This window comes from Anguilla rostrata, chromosome 10 (genome assembly GCF_018555375.3).
Source record: "Anguilla rostrata isolate EN2019 chromosome 10, ASM1855537v3, whole genome shotgun sequence".
In the NCBI taxonomy this organism is placed as follows: Eukaryota; Metazoa; Chordata; class Actinopteri; order Anguilliformes; family Anguillidae; genus Anguilla; species Anguilla rostrata.
In genome coordinates this window covers 26,009,993-26,033,748 of record NC_057942.1, presented here as the reverse complement: position 1 = coordinate 26,033,748, position 23,756 = coordinate 26,009,993, and the positions used below count along the sequence as shown (strand labels likewise).

At 39.0% G+C, this 23,756-nt stretch overlaps 1 protein-coding gene across 2 annotated transcripts in view; it reads left to right on the top strand.

Annotated features, from left to right (window-relative positions):
• Window positions 1-23,756, top strand: part of rbm19 (RNA binding motif protein 19) — a 93,909-nt gene that overhangs the window by 43,160 nt on the left and 26,993 nt on the right. For both annotated transcript variants that reach the window (XM_064297658.1, XM_064297657.1), the window contains exons 14-19: window positions 5,989-6,099; window positions 14,677-14,877; window positions 15,866-15,965; window positions 18,906-19,021; window positions 21,945-22,005; window positions 22,100-22,179. In XM_064297658.1, the coding sequence (XP_064153728.1) occupies window positions 5,989-6,099; window positions 14,677-14,877; window positions 15,866-15,965; window positions 18,906-19,021; window positions 21,945-22,005; window positions 22,100-22,179 (669 nt within the window). The remainder of the gene's footprint in view (window positions 1-5,988; window positions 6,100-14,676; window positions 14,878-15,865; window positions 15,966-18,905; window positions 19,022-21,944; window positions 22,006-22,099; window positions 22,180-23,756) is intronic.

The window sequence follows — 23,756 nt, the reverse complement described above, 5'->3', positions numbered from 1 at the left end:
AGGTTAAATCAGACCTCCGATGTTGGAACACTCTCCCCCTGTCGCTTTTTAGGAAGAATCGACTCAATTAAAATGAATGTTCTACCCAGATTTTTATTCCTTTTTCAATGTTTACCAATATTCCTCCCCAAATCTTTTTTTAAGAAATTAGATAAGAATATTTCATCTTTTATTTGGGCAGGAAAGAGCTCAAGAGCAAAATATTCTATCCTACAAAGACCTAAAAAAGATGGTGGCCTTACACTACCTAATTTTTTGGCACACTATTGGCGGCCAATATTCAACAAATTCACACTTGGGACAATTCCCCCACTACAGATTGGTGTCAGATGGAAGCTCGCTCTTGCGGCTCTATCTTTTTATCAGCTTTAATTTGCGCCCCCCCTAAATTCATACTCTGCTAAATACACTTCTAACCCAATTATCCTATCTACTGTAAAGATTTGGAGGCAGTTTAGACACCACTTTAAAATCACTTCTCTCTCCCCACTAATGCCCATCTGTGACAACCATCTATTTCTGCCCTCAGAACTTGACCCAGTCTTCTCTTTGTGGAAGGAGAAAAGTTTGGTTTATTTCAAACAACTTTTTGTCAACAAGGTTTTTGCCTCCTTTGACAATCTTAAGACTAAATTTGACCTTCCACAATCTCATTTATTTCGATATTTTCAAATCCGAGACTGCTCGCTGTAACTTCCCCAACAACCACCTGATTCTCTCATTGATACAATTCTATCTTTCCCTGTAGTCCGTGGAATCATTTCAGTCGTGGTGAAGTTAATCATATCATCATTATCATCTCCTTTGACAATTAGGAATACCTGGGAAAAGGAGCTTGGTACTGCCTTTTCAGCCGAATGGTGGCAGGGGGCCCTTGACAGGGTCAACTCTACTTCATCTTGCGCCAGTCTGACACTGATTCAGTTTAAGGTCCTACACAGGACACACCTGTCCAAAGTTAAACTTAACAAACTGTTTAACACAAGTGATGCATGTGACAGATGCTCTCTATCACCTGCCAGTCACACACATGTTTTTTTTCCTGTTCAAGGCTGGGTTCATTTTGGTCCTCTTTCTATGATATACTCTCAAAAGCCCTCAATAAACCTGTGGTTCCTAGCCCTTTAACCTCTATTTTGGTGTCCCTGAAGAATTTACCTGTTTCACTACCAAGGAGAGCAATATTATTGCTTTTGCTTCTCTTGTAGCCCGCAGACGTATTTTACTTCATTGGAAGGCTCAAAAGCTTCCATCTCCTAATTCTTGGTTGAAAGATTTAATGTCCTTCCTATACTTAGAGAAAATTAAGTACAGATTTAGGGGCTGCTCTGATAATTTTAACAAAACTTGGGATCCTGTACTCTCTTTTGTTAATTCTATTCCTTCTTTGGAAGATTAGCTAGATTTATTTAGTTATTCATTTTACAGAGCAAACAGAACTATTTCTGTATGCAACTGAGACTGGACAATTATAACGCAGTGATAAAAGACAATTGTCTTCCTCGATTTGGTGTACGATTGGTCATGCAGCCCTATGTGCAACACACACTGATATTTTTTGTTTTCTTTTTTGGGTTCCTCCCCTATGTATGTGTTCTTTTTGGCTGGACCACAACAGCTGGGCCAGCCTTACAAACGCGAATGTCTGTCACTGAATGATGAAATTACACCATTGGTCGGCCGGATCTTGTGTGTCATGACAACCAAATAAACAACAGCGCGAGTACAGCATTTTCTCCTCAGGCAGCGTGACAAACAGGGCAGAAGATAGGATTACGTTACCGGAGAACAAGAAAAAAAGGCTATGTTAAGTAAGATAGATTTTACAGTTTAAATAAACATTCGCAATGTATTCTCTATTAATGTTTATGGCCAACTAATTCTTATTAATATTAATAATATATCATGAAATAATGTTCCTGCTAACGTTAGCTAGGTAACGTAAACAGATTTGCATCTATATATGAAGTAGGCGAAATATCGCTAACATCCTGTACCTAGTTATGTAGGAAAAAAATGTCCTTGTTATTCTCCAAACCGATATATCGGTCGGGCTCTAGTCGATAATGTGTTCTCGCTCTAATGTTACTTTCGCTAGAGAGGGGCTCAAGGTTCTTAGCTATGCCCCAAAGTTTTTAAGGGAAAGAAATGCCTTCTAGTTTTAAAATATGTCACGTTAGTGGTGGCTACTACAATATTTTAATGTTCTTACTGGTTGCGTGATCAAATATTTGTGATGTGAGAGAATTATCTAACGTTACTCATTCTCAAATGTAACCTTATTAGACAAGTACACAGGCAGGAGTAGTGGAGGCGAGAGGAGCAGGAGAGCAGAGTGAAGCAGGAGAGAGGGCAGAAAGAGATGAGTGGAGGAGGACAGGAGAGAGGAGAGAAAACGAAGACAGCACAGGCTATCAGGCTGGGTCCCTAAATGGGTACACAAGACAAGGTTCCACCCATGGCTCCCAGCCAGGCTGCAAACTTTGCCACTGAGGCTAATATACAGTGCCCTCTGTAAGTAGTGGGTCAACGAGGCATTGTGTATGAATAAATATATTTATATATGTTCTAATGTTTGTTTTGCAGTCAAATGTCATTTTATTTCATATTTTTAAATGACCTATTGATATTCACTACGACTCCGGCAGCGCACCACCCAGGTACAACAAAACCCTTTCCCTCCGCTGCTGAAAAAATCAGAGAGGAAACACTGTTAGGTCCAGCCATATACTAGGTTTTAGGTTTTAATCTGGTCTTGTTTTTTTTGTGAGCATGTTTTTCATGTTGGGGGGGTGGGGGGTTGGCTTGTATGCCGTGTTTTCGTGTTTTTCTCACTATGTAAAACTGGGTAACGTGTCGTACTTTCAGATGCATGTATGTTTTGTATTGATAACCCAATAAAGATACATGTGAAAAATGAAATAAATAAAAAATAATGCAAAAACATTGTCACACAATGCGGTACAGTACCTAAACGTGTAATAAGGAACTCTCATATGTATTTCTGTATTCTACAGTATGTAATGTTTTCATGTATGGGGATGGGACAACATGAAAACAATATTCAACCGTCCACCACATTTTGGCACAGCTCCAACTTTCACATCATATCTGGTGCATGAAACAAAAACTACTAAGCTACTAAGGAACGCTTACATTGCAGTGTGAAATATCCTCATAAAATACCACTAACCTATTTAAAGACACTCAATTTCATAAATAATGTATATAACCGAAATATTTTGAGCAGTAATACATACGTAGCGATGATGAAATGGTATCTGTGTTCAGTAGATTGAGACAGAGACGGTAAGTCAATCCTGTCTTTCACTTTTCTTCTGTCTTGCTCCAGAAAACGTGAAAGTGAATGCAATAAACTTTTGGTTACGCTGAGCTATTAAACGCTGTTACAAAAGCAAAATTAGACATGTTATACATTGTTAGAAAGCTTATACTGTCACCTACTGAATTATTGAATGTCAGTCAAGCCAGACTACTAAAAAGGGCAACAATGCCGTAAACAACGTGTGGTATTATGCACAGCTATTTTGGAAGGTACCCAGGTGTCACAAATGCGCTTATATTTCACAGCGGATTATCCAAGACAATATATGACCACCCAGTCTCAGAAGGACCATCTCTACATGTAAAACCAATGGTAAGGTTGTACACTGCCTGGCCAGTTTAGATTTTTTGGACAGTGCCCACTGTACAAGCCTCTGGAGGTAGTATTATGCAACGTTGTGCGGCAATAAAATGAAGTCAGCTGAGTACCTGAATGTACTGAATGACCAGGTTATCCCATCAATGGATTTTTTCTTCCCTGACGGCACAGGTATATTCCAGGACGACAATGCTAAGATTCATCGGGCTAAAATTGTGAAAGAGTGGTTCTGGGAGCATGAGGAATCATTTTCACACATGAATTGGCCACCACAGAGTCCTGACCTTAACCCCATTGAAAGTGCTGGAGAAGACTTTACGGAGTGGTTCGACTCTCCCGTCGTCAATACAAGATAATGCAATTCTGGACGGAAATAAATGTTGTGACGTTGCAAGGTTGTCAAAACAATGCCACGACGAATGCGCGCCGTAATCAAAGCTAAAGGCGGTCCAACAAAATATTAGAGTGTGCGACTTTTTTTTTGGCTAGGCAGTGTATATTTATTCAGTATTTAGTCCCAGATATTGACAGTAGAATGAAATTGTATCATTTTTTAAAAGATTTGTCTTGTTTGTTTTGTTATTTAATGAGCAGCGTTTTCACTGCAGTATCGGCATATCGTAAAGAATATTTTTATGAATGCCCAAATAGACTATTGTCCATTATGTCATGGGTGGGGGGTGTAGTTGCAGATGAGACTGCAGGGAGAGGGTTCTTGTTAAATGAATGACCAGCGTGACAATGGTGGCACTGGAAAACTCCGTATTCGGCATAGTTGTCATGTATGGTCTACTTCTTAAACTAGAACACAGTTTCTGTTTTTAACTCATACTTCGGTTGCAGGAGCAATGAATGTCTGAGTTGAGCAATCTAGGCATGCCGGCATGCCGACCTGTAGGGGGATTGCGCTAAGTGGTTAAGAGCTCATGCAACCATATGAATGAAAACAACAAATTCTGTGTTCTAGTTTTATTAGTAGATGATACACGACAACTACTCCAAATACAGAGTTTCTTGTCGTGTAGTTTGTCTATTTAACAAGCACCCCCTCCCTGCAGTGTCATTGGCAACTATACCCCCCAAGCTTGACACACTGGACAATAACGTCTGTCTAGGAGTTCATAAAAATGTTCTTTCTAAACAAAATATTCTTATTGCATCATAGCAACAAAATACAGCCAGCGATAGCCCAAAGGTATGCCAACACTGCAGTGAAAAACACTGCTCACTGAATAACGAAATAAAGATGAAGAATTCTTGTGTAATTGTACCACGTCATTCTACTATCAATATCTGTCACTAAATATGGAATTAATATACAATCTTACCATTGGTTTTACACGTAAAGATTTCCCTTTCAATATTAAGTGGTCATTTATTGTCTTGAACAATCCATTTGAGAAATAAACACGCAAATAAAATGTGGACGTAGTAACTCTTTTCAGTTATTTCTGGTTTTATTGATTTTATCCAGTAGAGGACAGTATACGCTTTTCAACAGTGCATGGTGTCATTTGAAGTTTATAACAATGACTGAGCTCCTTGTGCAAACAGGAACAATCAGCCGTAACATTACGCAGGAATATACAAGCACTCGTTGAGGTGTAATTGATTTTACTATTTTTGCCAACTCATCTGCATAGCTAAAGCAAATTCTCTGTGGAGTGAAATGTTGTGAGCATACATATGAGCATGACAGAGATGTATGTATTACTGCTTGTACCTTTTCAGTTATTTACGTTGAGTCATATTTTTGATATTATATTCACATTGGTCATAAGACTCAACTGTTAGCCATTGCGAATAATGCTCCAAAAGTATGTACTGGGGGCAGTTGTGCATATCACTCTCACATTTTGCACACTTGTGGTCAAGGACAAGTCAAGCACACTTGACTTGACAATAAAGCTGACTTGAAGGAGTTTATGATCCAGGGCATGTATAGTTTTATTTGTTTTATATATGATCTCTCAGTATTTGTAATAATCATTTCAAATTATTTTTCATTTCAAAGGAGAACAACTTAATTTTTGCATTTTCGCCATGATAATTGCATTTGTCGTTTTATTTCTACCTTTATTTTTACCTTAATAAATTATCAATATAAACCAATCTAACTGTAAATGGTTCAAGTGTCTTGCTTCATTTAAGCCATTTTCCAAGTCTCTACATTGCTCACATCTGGAGATATAAAGCCTTAAATAGAAAACTCCTTAAATGGGTGAGGATTGGCCAGATTTGGCATCTGTGCAAAGGGGTTATTGTGCTTACCTATAAGTACCTTTTATGTTCCTGATCTTTTTTGCCTGAAATTTGCCCTTCAGGAATCTCAAGGGAGTGTGGCTGTGCGGATGGCTCTTGGTGAGACCCAGATTGTCCAGGAGACTCGGCAGTTTCTTCTGGACAACCACATCTGCCTAGACTCCTTCAGCCAGGTATGAGTGATAAGTAATAGATGAGAACCCAGTTCTTGACCTGAAAACAGGAATGTTTTTGTATTTTGTTTTACTCATACTTTTTTCTCCTGAAAAAAAGAAAAACACCATTGACATTGTCTGCTTCAATGGGGACCTGGTTACGACCGGTGTACGGAAAATACCTCTACTGTATTCTCATACGGGGCACCACCTATGTTAGTGTAGCAGTGTAACCGCAATTAGTAATCAGTATCATTAAATAACTATTATTTAAATTATCAAACCATAAATTTGGAACTTCAGTTAATAATTACCCATGCATTGCTGTCCGTGGTCGCTGTGGGTTTTTCGGGAGAGCACGATTGTAGAGATGAGAACTGTGGCTGTTTCCTACAGTGGAGGTTTCAGCCTGAGGTCCTTTGCTGTATGCGTCGTCTGAAGGTGTCCCTTTGCTGTTTACAAAAAGTTTGTATTGCTACGGTTTCTTGTGGTCTTAACTCAGCACTGGGCGCACACTAGGCTGTACATGGGTTGAAGTAGACCTAGTCACCACAAGTTAGCACCACCTAGTTGCTGTGGAGAGCAACATTATCTGTTTGTTATAGTCTCTATGGTGATAACAGCAGTCCTAGGCTTTCTGTGAGGTTCGTAATTTAGGAGAGCCCCTCTAAGTTGTGGGAACTCACAGAGTTGTGGTAGCTCCAGGGACAAGGGCAAAAAGAGAGCAGAAAAGAGAGCAAGCATTGATTGTCACCCAGTTTTATTACTGGTGCGGGAATGGAACTTATACACCAGTTCACTGTGCGATTTTTAAATGCTGTGCACACAGGTGATGTCATCAAATGTGCTTTCATGTTCTTCAAGTGAAAGTCACTGTTTGTGTAGTGAGTGCGGTAACTGACCTGAAGGTACCTACACCCGGCATGCACTGTGCATCTTGTCAATTCATGACAGCTCATACTGCACAATTAAATCACCTGTTTGGTACATCCAAAGCTCAATGTTTTGGTGCTCACATTGTAGAACAGTAATCGGTTTAATAAACCGGTCATGGTCGTGTCTCATAGAAGTAGCCTGTAGAGCAGGGGTCCTCAATCTTATCCATAAAGGACCGGTGTGGGTGCAGGCTTTCATTCCAACCAAGCAGTTACACACCTGATTCTAACACTAGAGTCTTTGCCAAGGACCTTGATTATATATGTAATGTAACTAAATCTGTCTCTTTGCTATTATTTTGAAATGACCTCTTATGGAAATATTAGTAGATACCCTAATTGTCTTAACGCAGGAAATGTATGTTACCATGAAATGTGTGGAGATGTACAAAATGTCTAGGTGTATGTAAACTTTTGGCCTCAACTGTATGGTACCAGCAGCCTGTTGCACCAGTACAACGTAAGTTTGATGTCAAGTTAGGGTTTAAAGTCAGCACTAAATGTTATATTCTAACTAGTTAGTTTTAAATTGAAGCTGTGTCTTTTTGCGGTTGAACCATGGATGCTTATTCTACCTAGATCTTTGGTGAGTTGACCGAAAAGGATTCCATGAACCAAAACATTGTCATATAGCTACGTGATGTTTTCATCTTCAGGCAAATCGGGTTGTGTCTTGCAGGTTTAGGAAGTGGTGTAATAACCACAATCAAAGAATTAAATTTGCCTTATCATTCTTCCAGGAGGAAAGTTTGTCCCCATTTGTCCGCTAATCTAAGGATACATCGCTTGGACAGAAAGGTAGCTAAATTAAAGTTGGGGAAATTAGTAACACTCCATAGCTTACTAGCTACTTGTTTCTAGATTTCCCACATTTTCTAGGTAGTTTTCCCATCTTTTATTTGGCTACCTTTCTGTCCAAACGATTTATCCTTACAGTGGGGTGCAGAAATTTGGGCACCCCTGGTTTAAATGTCTGTCACAATTAATCTCTATGTGCTCAAAAGCAAACCTGGACTGTAAATGGTACAACATTAAACATGAGACCTTTCTGCATATTTTGAAGCAAGATACATTTTTATTTTCATATTTTACTGTTTTTAAATTATAAAAAAAAGGAAAAGGACCCTGTGCAAAAGTTGGGAACCCTTTTGGATTATTCTTTGTTACTTTTTAAAAAGATAAATGGCCCAGACCCAGGTGATTTACTCGTTAGGGCTTCAATGAGTCAGGTGAATTCCAGGGCTGAACTATTTATTCTGAAGTAACTCCATGCCTTCTAAAGTATCTGACTGCGGTGGCTGTTCTGTCTGGTGTTAACAACCATGAGTTCCTCTAAACAGTTGTTCAAGGATGTCAGAATCAAGATAGTTCACTTCCACCAACAAGGAGAAGGCTCAACATTTCAAACTACCTATTTTTACTCTTAGAAACATTATCAGAAAATGGAAGATAACTGGAACAGTTGAAGTCAAAGCAAAGTCTGGAAGACCTAGACAAATTTCAGATAGAATGGCCCAAAACCTGGTGAGAAATGCTCAGTGCAATTCACACATTACTGCAGAAGAGCTGCAAAAAAATATATAGCACACACAGGTCTAGTTATTCTCAGGACAAAAATACAATGTACTTTAAACAACAAAGACCTACATGACAGAGTTGACAGAAAGAAGCCTTTCCTATGACCTCAACACAAAATTAAGCGTCTGAAGTATGCAAAAGAAAACCTTGAGAAGCCTGAAGCCTTTTGGAAGAGTGTGCTGTGGACTGACAAAACTAAAATGGAACTTTTTGGCCACAACCAAAGAAGGTATGTTTGGAGAAAAAAGGGTGAAGCAATTGTAGAGAAGAACACCTTGCCAACTGTGAAGCATGGATGTGTATCCATTATGCTTTGGGGTTGTGTGGCAGCTGGGGGCACAGGAAATACTGTGTGGGTGGAAGGAAGAATAAATTCCACCAAATATCAATAAATTCTAGATGCTAATGTCTGAAAGTCAGTCCAGACATTAAAGTTGAGAGGTTGGGTATTCCAGCAAGACAATGATCCAAAGCATACCTCAAAATAAACAATGAAGTACCTCCAGGAAAGACAGAGGTACTTCATTGGAATGGCCACCACAGTCCCCAGAGTTAAATATTATTGAATATCTGTGGAGAGATCTTAAACATTCCGTGCATGCAAGAAGGCTGAAGAACATTTCTGAGCTAGAAGTGTTCTGCCAGGAGGAATGGAGAAAAAATTCTGAAAGCAAGAATCGAAGGACTGTTTGCTGGCTACAGGAAGCGTTTGCAAGCCGTTACTGTATAGTTGCAAGTACTACACACTAAAAAATAAAAATAAAAAGTAGTCTTGCTTTAAAAGAAGAAGAAATGTGTCACCTTTAACTTTGTACCATTTAGAGATCAGGTTTGCTTCTCTTCACTTAGATATTAATTGTAAAAGGCATTTTGACCAAGGGTGCCCAAATGTTTGCACCCCACTGTAGTTTGGCTAACAAATGGCGCAGACTTAAATTAACTTAATTCTTTAATTTTGGAAAACTTATCGAATTCGAAATCACTTCCTGAATCTCCTCTGAATCCCATATAGACACAACCTTCCAATCAAGCAAGTTTTAAAAATGAAGTCACCGCTTGTGCGCTTCTAAACATAGTCAACTAACATTTAGGCTAGCTAGCTAAATTGTTTGATATTAAAGAAAAATAATTAGACACTCCTTACTTTGACACATCTACAAAAGGAAACAAACTGGTATGTATTTTCCCAAAATGCCAATAGGTGATCTGATTTGTTGCTAATTGTTTTTGTTACTAACTTGGTTAATGAAACAGAGCAATAGTGACATCAAGCAGTTGATCATAATCAATCTCTTAATGTCAAAAACATGGGCCTAAACTTCTAAAATGTTTTTAAAGAGATGAAGGACAGTCTTTATGTATTTTGATGCTATTCATTTCAATGTTAGACCTATGTTACGATAGGTAAGATTGTAATAGTTTTTTGTTCATGCTATTTCAAATAGCTTTCAGTTGCTCCAGCTGCCAGTGTAAAAGTTGTCTAAAAATATTTTACAGACCTAAGACCTAACTAGCCTACTAGACTGCAAAGATTTTTTATTTTATGCTGCAGGCCTACAATTCATAATACATTTGTCTATTGGGTTGGCAAACCAAGAAAACATAGTTTTAGCCATGAAGAGATCCTTATTCTGCTAACATAATTCCAGGAAGACAAAGTGGTCTTTGAATCTAAATTTAACAACATTATAACTAACAAAAGAAAACAAGAAATATGGGATGGCATAAAATGATCAATGAACTCAAAAGGAGTAGAACACAGACACACAGAAGATGAGAGAGAAATGGAGAGATCTAAAAATGCAGGCGGTGGAGGACTTCCCATGCACTGTAAAATCAGGAGGTGGACAAATGCCAGACATGGGTCTGTATTCTACACTGGTGTTGCACATCATTGGAGAGGACTCCTCTGTCATTGGTATTTCAAGTGCACCTGAGAGGGGGCTTAATGAGATGCTGCAGCACCCCTATAAAAAGGCTTCTGCACTACTCTTCAACATAGCAGAACATCCATGTTCAGCACTAGAAGCACCTTTCTAATCACCAGAGTCCACATCAAGCTGTGAAACTGATCTTAATGTAGAAAACGCAGGGTACCAGAAGGTACCAGACAGTCATTTTGGGATAGTTCCAGTATCAGGCAACCACCGGTTAAATGTAAAAGTTTTCTAGCACAGATGAAGAGGATGTCAATTCATTGTAATGTTGCCTCCTTACTATTGAAATTGAGACCGTCAAGCAGAAGACACTGAAAATTTTGTTATTTGTCCCTGTACATATTCTGAATTGGAATTGTGTGGATTTGTTGTAAATCAGTTCAATGTTTAAAAAACAATGCATGAAATAAATGCAGACATTCGGAAATTTTGCCTCATAGTTTTTTTTTGTTTTTTTTAACAAATGTGATTAGAACAGAGGAAAAAATTATCAATTTGACACTCCCATATTCATAGTTAACTGGGTTATGTCATTAGTCCATCAAGGCTACTGTATTAACATAATGGAAACAGAATTGGCTATTTTTTTTGTCTTGCTGCAAATCAGCTATCTTGTCCCGGCACACTGGGCAGGGAGATCGCAAGCCGAGCAATATCAATCTCTTGCCAAAAAGTAAGTCATTGGGAAAGACTTTGTTGTCAAACGGGTAGTAAAATCTCTCCGTAATAACCACCCAGTGTGGCGGGCAACTGCGAATGACACACACGGCTTGCTTGAATGTACAAAGGAATGATAAGTAACGTAACGTACCGCAACGCAGCTGCAGGGAGACGCTACCGGCTTCGGGGCACTGCGTCTTCGTCCGGTCGCCCTCCTTATCGACAACAGCATCGGGGGTCCCGGAAAGCGGTCGCTAGCTGCGTCCAAAACTGAAGATATATCAGAGGTGTTATCTCCGCAACTACAATGCCCACACCGTAAAGTCTTTATCAGCTTCATCGCACGATTGCAATGAATGAATTTCTTGTGATTATATGTGCGAAACAATTCCAGCAATTCTTATCAAAGCGGTGGTCATTCCGTTCCTCAGTAGTATGTCAGAGGAGAGAGCGACACATTCACACCTGGCTCTGGGTACCAAAGCCTGCTGCCTATTGTCTAGCAGGGTATTTTTGCAATGAAAATGGCACAAACTCTGTATTTCTTACCTGATTCAATTACTTAAAAAACGCATTAATTTTAAGCCCAAATATTTAGGAAAAGTCATGGAAGGAGAGTAGCTATTGCATTTACAGTGTTGGAGTAATTTTAATTTTGAAGTCTTAAATGCCCATTGGCGTCACCTCTGGCCTTTCTACTTAAAGTCGGACTGAAATTGCTTCGCTTATATTTTGTACTACCCATGGTGGTAAAACAGGCAGTGTCAGCTGTATTATCAAATCATTTACAATTCATAATTTTTTGTTTTGAATTATAAAAATTGGTGTTTTAAAAATCACTGCGCCACCTACTGTGCTTTTTTCACAGGCTGCCATCTTGAATTTGGCTGCTGCTCATTTAACAGAAAACGCCTTTGTAGATTGGGCTGATTTTTTGGTGGTGAATTGGACTTGACCACACGAAGGCTGGTTTCCCTCGGTGACTCCACCACTCATTCAGTATGGCTGCCATCTTGAATTTGGTGTCTGTTCATTTAAAAGAAAACGCCTTCTTTGATCGGGCAGATTTTTTGGTGGTGAATTGGACTTGACCACACGAAGGCTGGTTTAGATCGGTGACGCTACCGCTCATCTAATATGGCTGCCTTCATGTGGTTGACCATGTACAGTCGAGCATATGCCATACTTTACGGTTTAAAGTTCAGGTTGACGTTACAAGATAAGTAAGTAGTCCACTGCCTTGTGATTTATCAGTAAACAATTCACTATTTTTACAGCATAAAAGCATTTCGATGTGAAAATAAGATATTACACACTGTTGATGCGTCTCAAAGAGAGGAGACGATTCACCTCATATCAACTTGCGAGTCCCGTTTCCAATGTCAGTTTGAAGTTGGGCGTCACCTCCCTCATGGTCGAGAACAACAGATACCACATAAAGATGATATTACTCATCCAAGGTGCCTCAAAAAAGTGTTGGGTTGCTTTGACAGTATGCTTTGGGTCATTGTCCATCTGCACTGTGAAGCGCCGTCCAATGAGTTTTGAAGCATTTGGCTGAATCTGAGCAGATAATATAGTCCTATACACTTCAGAATTCGTCAGCAGTCACATCATCAATAAATACAAGGGAACCAGTTCCAGTGGCAGCCATACATGCCCACGCCATAGCACTACCTCCACCATGCTTCACAGATGAGGTGGTATGCTTTGGATAATGAGCAGTTCCTTCCCTTCTCCATACTCTTCTCTTCCCATCATTCTGGTACAAGTTGACCTTTGTCTCATCTATCCATACGATGTGGTTTCAGAACTCTACTGGCTTTTTTAGATGTTTTTTGGCATGCTCTAATCTGGTCTACCTGTTTTTGAGGCTTACCAATGGTTTACATCTTGTGGTAAACCCTCTGTATTTACTCTGGTGAAGTCTTCTCTTGATTGTTGACTTTGACATAGATACGCCTACCTCCTGGAGGGTGTTCTTGATCTGGCCAACTGTTGCGAAGGGGTTTTTCTTCACCAGGGAAAGTATTCTTCTGTCATCCACCACAGTTGTTTTCCGTGGTCTTCCGGGCCATTTGGTGTTCCTGAGCTCACCAGTGCGATCTTTCTTTTTAAGAATGTACCAAATGGTTGATTTGGCCACACCTAATGTTTTTGCTATGTCTCTGATGGGTTTTTGGTTTTGTTCAGCCTAATGATGGCTTGCTTCAACGACAGTGACAGATCTTTGGACTTCATATTGAGAGTTAACAGCAACAGATTCCAAATGCAAATGCCACAAATCAATTCTCGACCTTTTATCTGCTTATTGTAAATGAAATAATGAGGGAATAACACACACCTGGCCATGGAACAGCTGAGCAGCCTGTTGTCCAATTACCTTTGGTCCCTTATAAAGGGGGGGACCACATATAAAAAGTGCTGTAATTCCAACACCGTTCACCCGATTTGGATGTAAATACCTTCAAATTAAATCTGAAGGTCTGCACTTTGAGCTCATATTCACTATTTAATTTCAACTCCAATATGCTGTGGTAGACAGCTAAAATAACAATAACTTTGTCAATGTCCAAATATAACTCTCTTTGGATTTTGCTAAATGGGGGTAGTTTTTTTTAAATATTTAGCCTGGAACTTTTAAATTTTCATTCAAACAGCTCTGACATGTCAGTAGTCATTACCCATTTCAATTCTGTTCATAACTTAATCGAGCCAATAAGTTATGCTGAATTTTTACTACCATTCCCGTAAATGGCTGTACATCAAAACTTCCAGGTAGCCTACTGTTGTAAGGTCTGCATAATGACATGAGGACAATGTAGTGACCTGTGAATGAAGTTATGATTGTTGTTTTACAGGTTTGCAAAAAGGAGCATTTATCTAATTTTTGATTGTGGTACTGGAGCATTTGTGATGTAATCGGCAAGAAAACACAAAATTAAGTTTGGGGCTTTATTGTGTGGACATATGAATTTGTTTGTGAATTCTTTCTGTTTATATGAGGTCAGAAGTTAATGCTCTTAAGGGTTAAGGGTTAAGGGTTGAGAGTGTAACATTGCTGTTATTTCTGTAGGAAACCCTGAAAAGTTCCAAACTCTCAGTACTGTGTAGGTACGCCGTAACTTGGTGGGATGGCATACTTGCCATCCCAATAATAGTAGGCTTGACCTATAGGAAGTCCAGTGGAGATGAGAAGAACTTGGCTGGCTTTGAGTAGCAAGCCAACTTTAGCTGTCTGCAGTTCTGTGATGCTTGGTTGAAGGCCTGTCATATTACTGTTATGGCATTTGCGAGCTAGAGTGATCGCAAGTTGCAGGGCAGGCTTTGAACAACCAGTAGAACTGAAGAATTGAAAATGAACATACAATAAGTTATTTTTTAATTCGTATAAATACTGTACATTGTCAAGATACAAGCTGTACTTGAAGGTGGTGTGTCACATTACTAAGGTGATGAGCCGTTGTATCCTGTGTGTACCCCAGGCTTCAGGCCCTCGCAGTACCTCAGTCCTGCTGGTGAAGAACCTTCCGGCAGACATCCAGGTCTCTGAGTTGGAGGCCCTATTCTCACTCCATGGCTCCCTGGGCCGTGTCCTTCTGCCCCCCTCTGGCCTGACTGCCATCGTGGAATACTTGGAGCCTACTGAGGCAAAGCGGGCCTTCACTAAACTGGCTTACACCAAGGTACTCTTAACACAGACAATTTATAACATTAATACTGGTTTCTTTGATGACATGTTTCCTACATGAGTGCTAAAAAGTGGTTCATGCTCGATAGTTTGAAAAATATTTGACTTGTCAGTGTCGGTTGTCCAAGGCTTCTGCTTTTAGATTCTTTTCTCACAAATGCTGTGCTATAATCTCAAATGAAATTGTATATTTTTCAGCAAATTATCATAAGTAGTATTTGTTCAGTTTTTGATTACAGCGAATCAATTGAAGGCTCGTTGTCACTGATGCATAATGACAAAGTTCACACTTTGTCATTTACACTCTAAATGATGTTAGGCAATAATGATTCCACTGTACACCAACAAGGGAGAAATCTTACCAATGCTCTTCACTGAACAATTTCTGCCATTTCTTTTTCATTCATATGTATTGCTATTGACACTTTTTTTCGCCATGTCCTTTAACATCCAAAACCATGTATAGCAAAGTACATTATATTTGGGTCTTAAGAAACTTATATGGAGTTGGAAGTTCTCACAGCTTAGTTGCCAGTACATATCCTGTAAATGTATTATATAATTGAATGTAATATTGCTTGCTATTTAGTTATCTAGATTATTTATTTATTTAGCTATCTAGTTAGCATATTGTGCTAATCGAGAAAATGTTTATCAAAAATGTCTTTACATTTTTTTTATGTGCATTTGGTCTTAAGGCAGTCAACATGAGCCAGAATAAGAGGGCAGCCAAAATACATAGCAGGAATTATACATCTTTTTTTTTTTTTTTTTTAGTTTTGGTTAGCATTTTGATTTATTAGACCAATGTTAGTTAAATTTAAGGCATTTGGATCAGAAAGGGTAGAGGTTTCTTGAAGGTACATTATGTCTGTATTCTAAGCAATATAGAAGCAGTAATGACTCTTTTATGTTAGTAGGAATTTCACTCCTTGCCTTCTGTTTGTTATGTTTGTCACACACCTGTCTATGGCTGCCCTTAGTTCCAGCATGTTCCTCTGTATTTGGAGTGGGCTCCAGTGGGCATCTTCTCTGCACCCCTTCCCTGCAAGGCAGAGAACCACCCTGCAGAAAGTGGGCCAGGTAGTGCCTATCTTTTTCGTTTTATTTAATTTGAAATCAGGAATATTTATCTTCAAGGTTTAACATATTTGAAATATTAGTGTTCTTTTATAAGTAATTTGACAAAAAATATACAACATGAGAGCTACATGCTGTTTTATATTTGTGAAATGGACTCAATGACCACTTTGTCAGGTACACCTGCTTGTTAATGGAAAAAGCCTGCTCCTCCAAACAGTGAGTCGTGTGGTTGCAACTCAATATATAAAGCGTGCATATAGAGGTTTGGTTGTTGTTCAGCCAAACATTAGAATGGGCAATACGTGTGATCTCAGCACCTGTGACTGTGGTATGATTGTTGGAGCCATTCATAGTGGTTCCAGCATCTCACACACCACATAGTTTACAGAGAATGGTGCAATAAACAGTAAAAATCCAGTAGATCCAAGAAGATTTAAATAAAATCCAGACGTGGGCAGAAACCTGGCAAATGAAATTTAATATAGCCAAATGTAAAGTTCTGCATGTGGGAAATAAAAACATTAGGCAGGATTACTTTATGGAAGGAACAAAATTAGAATGTGCTCAGTTTGAAAAAGACTTGGGAGTAATGATTGATCAAAGCCTTTCAGGTTCTAGGCACTGTGCTGTATCAGTAAAAAAGGCCAACAGGATGCTGGGATATATAGCAATTGTATTGAGTATAAATCCACTGAAGTTATACTTATACAATACATTTGTTAGACAACACTTGGAGTATTGTGTGCAGTTCTGGGGACCGTACTACAAGAAAGATATAAGCCAAAAGATTCCACCAAAAGTACCCAGAATTTTTAGTCTCAGGAACTACTTTTCAGGGAACTAAAAGGTTCCTTCAGCCCATTGTTGTCTGCGTTTCCACCGCGGTCTAAAGTCCTGCGAAGATTAGGCAAATTAGCCCACTGACGTATGAAAAAGCGACGTTGTCGTCGGTCCATCTGCCCTATGATTTCTGTAACCCTATACTACCACCGAAGTAGCCTACATTATTTTCTAATAACTGGGACAGCCCGGAGGGGTTTATTCCACTTATATACAACGGGTTACCAACAATGACTATATATGGTTACTTTTGTATTTATTGATTTTTATCGATTTAATCACCTGAAATTGAAATATTCTTCTGCAGCCGTTTGGGCATATTTTACCGTTGTCAAACAAAACTGTCGTTGGTAGTTGAACTTGGACCGTTGTTATGCAACAAATAGGATATAACAGGCCAATAGTCAGATTGTAACTGTTTTATATATCCTCTCAAACACATTCATTATGTTTTTATGCGAACATTCACTTTCATGTCTTGACATCTGAGGCGACAGAATGCATTCACATTCCACAAATAGCTGGCAACAACAGCAGAAAACATGCACACATTGTAAACAATTTGCTGTTGAATTGATTACCTTCTCATTGTCAATTCCATATAGGTTAATCGCAAAATGACAAGAATAGAACGAAAACTCGGACTTGCGTGAAAATTTTAATTAGCAGTGGTACAGCCACCGTTTGCTTTCCTTCAGTTACTGCTAGCCGAGCAGCGAAGTGTGCCCTCCAGATGCGAACCATGCACCATAAATTAGTCCATAGTCTTCCTGGTCTTTTTGTGGAATTGAAGAATGGCAGAGTAAAATTACGGCAGTCTGAAAAAGCTAAAGGGAAGATTACTAGAATTAACCTGTTATTTTACCCTGACAAAAAGTGTGGAAGGTGATTTCCAGTTTGCTTTTACTGTATCACCAATGTAAATTACGCAGAACTACCGCATACCTCACATAACTGTATCAAACGTTTTGAGTCAATTACAACGGGCTAACAAAGAAAATCCGGAAGAAAATATTCAGCAAGCGAATTAAACCGTTTGAATGTTTTGGTACGTAATATGCTGTCCCAGCACGAATGCTTAGCATTTTATAAAATGAATACTAAAGCAAGAAAAGAACAGAAGAGCACACGTTATAATTCCAAGACGTTGGCAGGCTATAACCAAAAGTAGGCTACTGCGCCACATAACATACAAGTTTGATTTCAAGTTATTATGAAAATAAATCGGTTTGCGGCTGCAGATTTTTTAAAATGGCGGTTGAAATAAAACACTGCAAGTAGTCGACCAATCAGAAATTTTCAGCGCTTGCGCCCCACCCCAAAGGTTCCAGTACTTTCGGAAAGTACTACCCCCCGAGCAGGGACTTTTTTTGGGGGTAAAATAAAGTCCCCGGAACTTAATTTAGACCCTAGTTCCTGCGGTCGAAACGCACTGAGTTCCCCAAAAGGTTCCTAGTTCCAGGGTAAAGTTCCTGCGGTGGAAACGCGGCTATAGAGGCTCTGGAAATTGATTCCTGGTTTGAAAGATAAAAGTTATGAGGAAAGATTTGTTTGAGGCTTGAGGCTTCAAGTTATAAAGGGGATCAACAATGCGAACTACAAGAGATTCTTCAGGTTGAGATCTGTAAGGAGAATGAGGGGACATAAATGGAAATGAGCAAAATGTAGATTCCATACAGGCATTAGTAAGATTTTTTTAACGCCTATAGTGGTCAATGTGTGGAATAGCCTGTCAAGTCACGTAGTGGAGGCACAAACTCTGGGGATTTTCAAGACTAGGCTTGATACGGTGTTAGATACTATTGAGTCTGTAGGTAAACAGAGCACTAGTTTAGTCAGGAATATGGCGAGCATTGTTGGACTGAATGGCCTGTTCTAGTCATATTGTTATGTTATGTTATGTTATCTTATGTTAATTTATTTCTTTCTTGTTGTCACTTAAAAGTTGGAGCAGTTTTGTTCAGGCAGAAATACAGTTCATATAGAAGACATTGATCACTAAAAAGTTACAATTGCTCTCTCTTTCTCTCTTACTTACACATAAACACACACACACACACACACACTCTCTCTCACTCTCACTGACTTACTCACTCTCAGAGTCCCATAATGCAGTCTCTGCTGCTGAACAGTTCAGTGATGAGGAGAGTGTGCCAGGCTCCACACTCTTCATAAAGAACCTCAACTTCAGCACCACTGAAGAGACTCTCAGGGAGGTAAGGTCATTTTCCTTATTGTGAGAATTTTTTCACCAGGGCTAGCTGATTGTAATGGGCTCAGTTTAGCCGGCGGACACTGCATGCAATGACAATACAAAGAGGGATGGTGGAAGTATGTCTGTCAAATCAGCTGCGGTGTAACTAACAATTATTTTTAAAAGGATAGTTAATTTTCCTGACTTTGATGTGACTGTCACTATGTGTCTGGTATTAGAGCATAAAAAAGAAACACTTAAAATAACAATTGCGCAGCGCTGACTCTCATGGGCTACAAGTCATCCGACTAGTAGCCTATTATCTTTTTGGAGTAGCGCCAAAGCAAGCGTGAAACTTCTCTGAAATGGTTTACAATAAAATAGACTACAGTACCATACTAACACAGAGTTAGCTGCATATTTTTAGGATGGTCTTGATTGCAGTATTCTGTTGGAATTTAGTATCAGCTGATCCCCAGCAAGTCTCCTGCTTGTCCCAAAATAAGCATGCTCCTGAACAGAATGATGAATAAAAGCTGTTGAACAATGCTGAGTTGAATTATTGGTACTTTCATCCTTGTTTCAGTCTCTTAAATGACAATATTGTCAGCTAGCCTTCTAAATTAATAATGGTGGTGAAATCTAAACAAAACATTTTTTGTTTGAGCATTAAGTAGTGTAACTAAAATACCATTTTAATGAAAGAAAAGTTCTGAATTTAACCAAGGACAGCAATTTTGGTGACAATAACACCATGTACAGCATATTTATTATTTGTTTTCAGTCCAACTTTCTGTATTAGCCTGGTGCAGAAGAACCATGAAAGGTTGTTCGCAACTTTAGTATCCTCTAGATGGCAATTTAAAATACACTACAATCAGGATTTTAATGGGACTAGAGTAGATTGGTCTTGATCATATTCTACATCCAGAAAGTACGAAAAGTCTCTAGTAAATCCTGTGCTAGTCTGCAACTTGAGGGCACCCTGCAGATGACCCATAGTTCTTTGTTAGTTTTAAAATGTTGCAGTGAAGTTTAATTATGGCTATTTAAAAAAAAAAGATGATTATTGAAATAACGCAGCTAATAGAGAGGAGTGTAGTTGATGTAGGCTAATTGTGTAGTCTAAATGCTATGTTTAGGCTAAGTGATTATTTATTTGAACATTTCTTTAACGCATAAATGTTTTGTTTATATACACGTTGTGCCACTTTCGATTTTGTATATTATATATTTCTTTAAACATTTGTTTAAAATGTACACTACGTGACCAGAAGTATGTGGACACCTAACATCCATAATCTCATCCAAAATTACGAGCATTAATATTGAGTTTGGCCACCCTTGCTGCTATAACAACCTCCACTCTTCTGGGGAGGCTTTATACTAGATGTTGGAGCATTGTGGCACTGATTGAGCAATTAGGCCTGGCTTGCAGCTGACTTTCCAATTTATCCTTGAAGTGTTGGATATGTTTGAGGTCATGGATCTGTACAAGCTAGTCAAGTTCTTTCATAATGTTCTCGACAAGGCCATTCGAATATTAGCTTTTGTAATTAGTTAGAGTTTGAATATATTCGAATATCATTTGCCTATAATTCACAAAAATAAGCTGCTTATTGTCAGGCGCAATATGCACGTGACGCTCCCTCTAAACTGGCCTACGCGTTATTTTCCACAAGCGGGCAGTAGAATAGGGGGCATCGGTGAACTTTAATACGACTGTGGAAACAGTCGTGGCTCTACTTCAGGTCTTCACTTGATGTATGCATGCAAGTTCATTTTATAAATGAGCTCCCTTTAGTTTCTATAGCCTAATGCGCAAATGAATAAAGCACTTTCTCGTGGATGTAACTTGCCACAAATCTGCATTTATTAATCATAGGGAAATTATTGTTTATAGGAAATCCTTGTTTATTTCTTAACACAAAAACTATTCAAACGGCTAATACCTGTAGCCTAAAACAACATAAATTACTCTGTTTAGTTTGTTTAACTTCTTTCATCATCCAATTATATCAAAATCTTCAGAAAAGAAAGGAAACATAGCCTGCCATGGGAACATTATTTAGCCTAAATTGTTAGCTGACCAGATCTGTTGAACGAAGTGAAAAAAGAGACTGGCTCGCGAGGCTAGTTGACCAGTAACGTTAGGTGTCCATGGAGCTGAAAGTATCACCGGAGGTTATTGGCAAGGAAAACCAGACGATCCACTTGCCCTGGGTCCAGGGCAGAACGTTTTTTGTTGACAGAGGAAGTAACGTTAGCACAGGAAATGAACTTTGCGTGCATGAACATGATTTGCCGCATGAAATTAAAGCCTGCATGTTAATTACAATACGCAGGATCAAAAACTAATATTCGAATGCTCAAATTTAGGTTCGAACTTTAAAAAAAAGAAAGATTTTCGAATAGTTTTCGAACTTCGAATATTTTTTGACAGCCCTAGTGCCTGGGGACATTGTGATGCTGAAACAGGAAAGGGCCTTCCTCTAACTGTTGGGGAAGCACAGAATTGTCAAGTATTTGTTAAAGATTTGCCTTTACTGGAACTAAGGGCCTAGACCAAACCATAAAACAGCCCCAGGCCAAGGAGTGTCCAGATACCTTTGGTCATATAGTCTATATACGTTTTGTTCATATAAATTTTGTCCCATGTTCAATCTTGCATATTCACAAACCAATTTCAGTGATTTTCCTTTGCTTTAGCGAACACTTTTCATGTTCAGGGATGGCCAATGTATTTCTACACTAGCTTTTTTCCTAGGACATACATTCCTGTTGTATTTGGTTCATAAATGCCATTTTACTTTGGATAGAACGACATCTTAAAAACATGACCTTGTCTCGTCTCCATCCTACAGGGGGCATCATGATACGGCAGTTGGGGCAAAAACTACTCTTTTTGTTGTAGTTAACTGTATGCTTGTGTGCACCTATTGCAGGCCTTTTCCAAGTGCGGTGCTGTGAAGAACTGTACAATCTCCAAGAAGAAAGACAAAATGGGTATGGAGGTCATTTGCTACTATGTGGGCATATCCTTTATTTAACATCCTCTGTGTTTTGTGGTTTTATGGTCAGTATCCCCCCCTTCCAACAGGTCAACTGCTGTCAATGGGCTATGGCTTTGTGGTGTACAAGAGCCCCCAAGTAGCACAGACGGCCTTGAGACAACTTCAGGTACAGCGTGCACCCATGGTCCCCTCTTGCCCCTTCTTAACCTCGCCTCAGAAACTCTGTAGGAGTTGATTTTACCAACTGTGGGATTGTGAACACAAAATTAGAATCTCTGATATAATTTCTGCTGTAATGTCTGTCAGTGCACTACATTCCTCAGCCAAAATCACACTTGCTATCTGCAATCCAGCACTACTTAACATATTTCACCACCTTGTACAGTGCATGTACTTACTTCGGTAAGTATTCAGACCCCTTCTCTTTTTCCACATTTTGTTACGTTATAGCCTGTTTTATACCGAAAATGCTGATAATAAAGTCCCTGTGCAGCCTCCCTTTTCTTACATTTAAATTGTTCCTTTAGTTACTAAATTACAATATATATGTATTTTTTCTACTTATTAGACTTTGAAAAGATAAAAAACCTGCTTTGATGTATAACTTGAATTTTTTAATATAGCAGACTCAAGACTGGCTGGGCGTGTCAGTTCTGTCCTAATTATTTATGCATTCACGTTTGATTGACAGCCCGGGCCGCTCACTCCCGCTGACCTGGATCAGCGCTCACTGCCTCACTCCACGTAACGTCAGTTGTTAATTAAAGCTAGTTATCCTTTGACCGTAATAATGGATAACGAGTACAGCAATAACAGCATTAGAAATATTGAGCCGTATATTCATAAGCCCATTGCTTACAGCCTACAATATAGGACCCTAACGTTATAGGATAACCTACGTTAGCACATAACATTATCGATTGGTTTTTTTCAGCAGTAACGTTTTAACCGTCTGGAGAATAAAGTAACGTTACACTCGCCAGCTAACATTAGCTATGTTTACACAAGATAAGTACAGCTCATTGCTACATTAACAAAATTATCGATAGCCAGACAGCGAGTAAATTGGAGGGATGAGGTTAACGCTAATGTTATAGTTTGTAGGCTTGATTCGATTAATAGCAGAACGTCATCTAGCCCGAACGGATGCATACCGGAACCGGTCCATTCAACCGGTAAGCGTCCGTTCGGGCTAAACATTATCGACAGCGAAGTAAAGTGAGGTTAGGATGGCAAACATTATGATTTGTAATATAATCTATATCAACGTTAACTGATCGTATTAAGCAAAAGCTTAATTAGATGATCAATAGCATCAAAGCTATCTAGGATTCCCTGGTTGGGTTAGTTAGCTACGTTGCGTTTCATGCACATTGAGCTAGGTAGCATGCGTAAAACACCTAAAGTAAAAAGACAAACAGACCTTTTCTTGATCTTGATTGATAGTTGGCACTGCATCTGGCTTTAGAAACATTGTCTTGGCAAAACCCATCCGCTTCTGTTCATAATTGTAGAATTAATCGGGTAAAATATATACTGCACAATCTTGTCACCTTTGATATTTCTAACTGTGCACCGTTTTGTTTTTCTATATAATCGCTCCAGACCTTTTGGAGACTTGGATCTTTTGGCAAGGCGTGAAAAGATGCATTCCTATCTCTGCTGTCTTTAATCACACAATAAGGCATTGTTGAACTGGATAGTTAATGTCAGCAGCAGACCTGCGTAATATGTATATGAGAA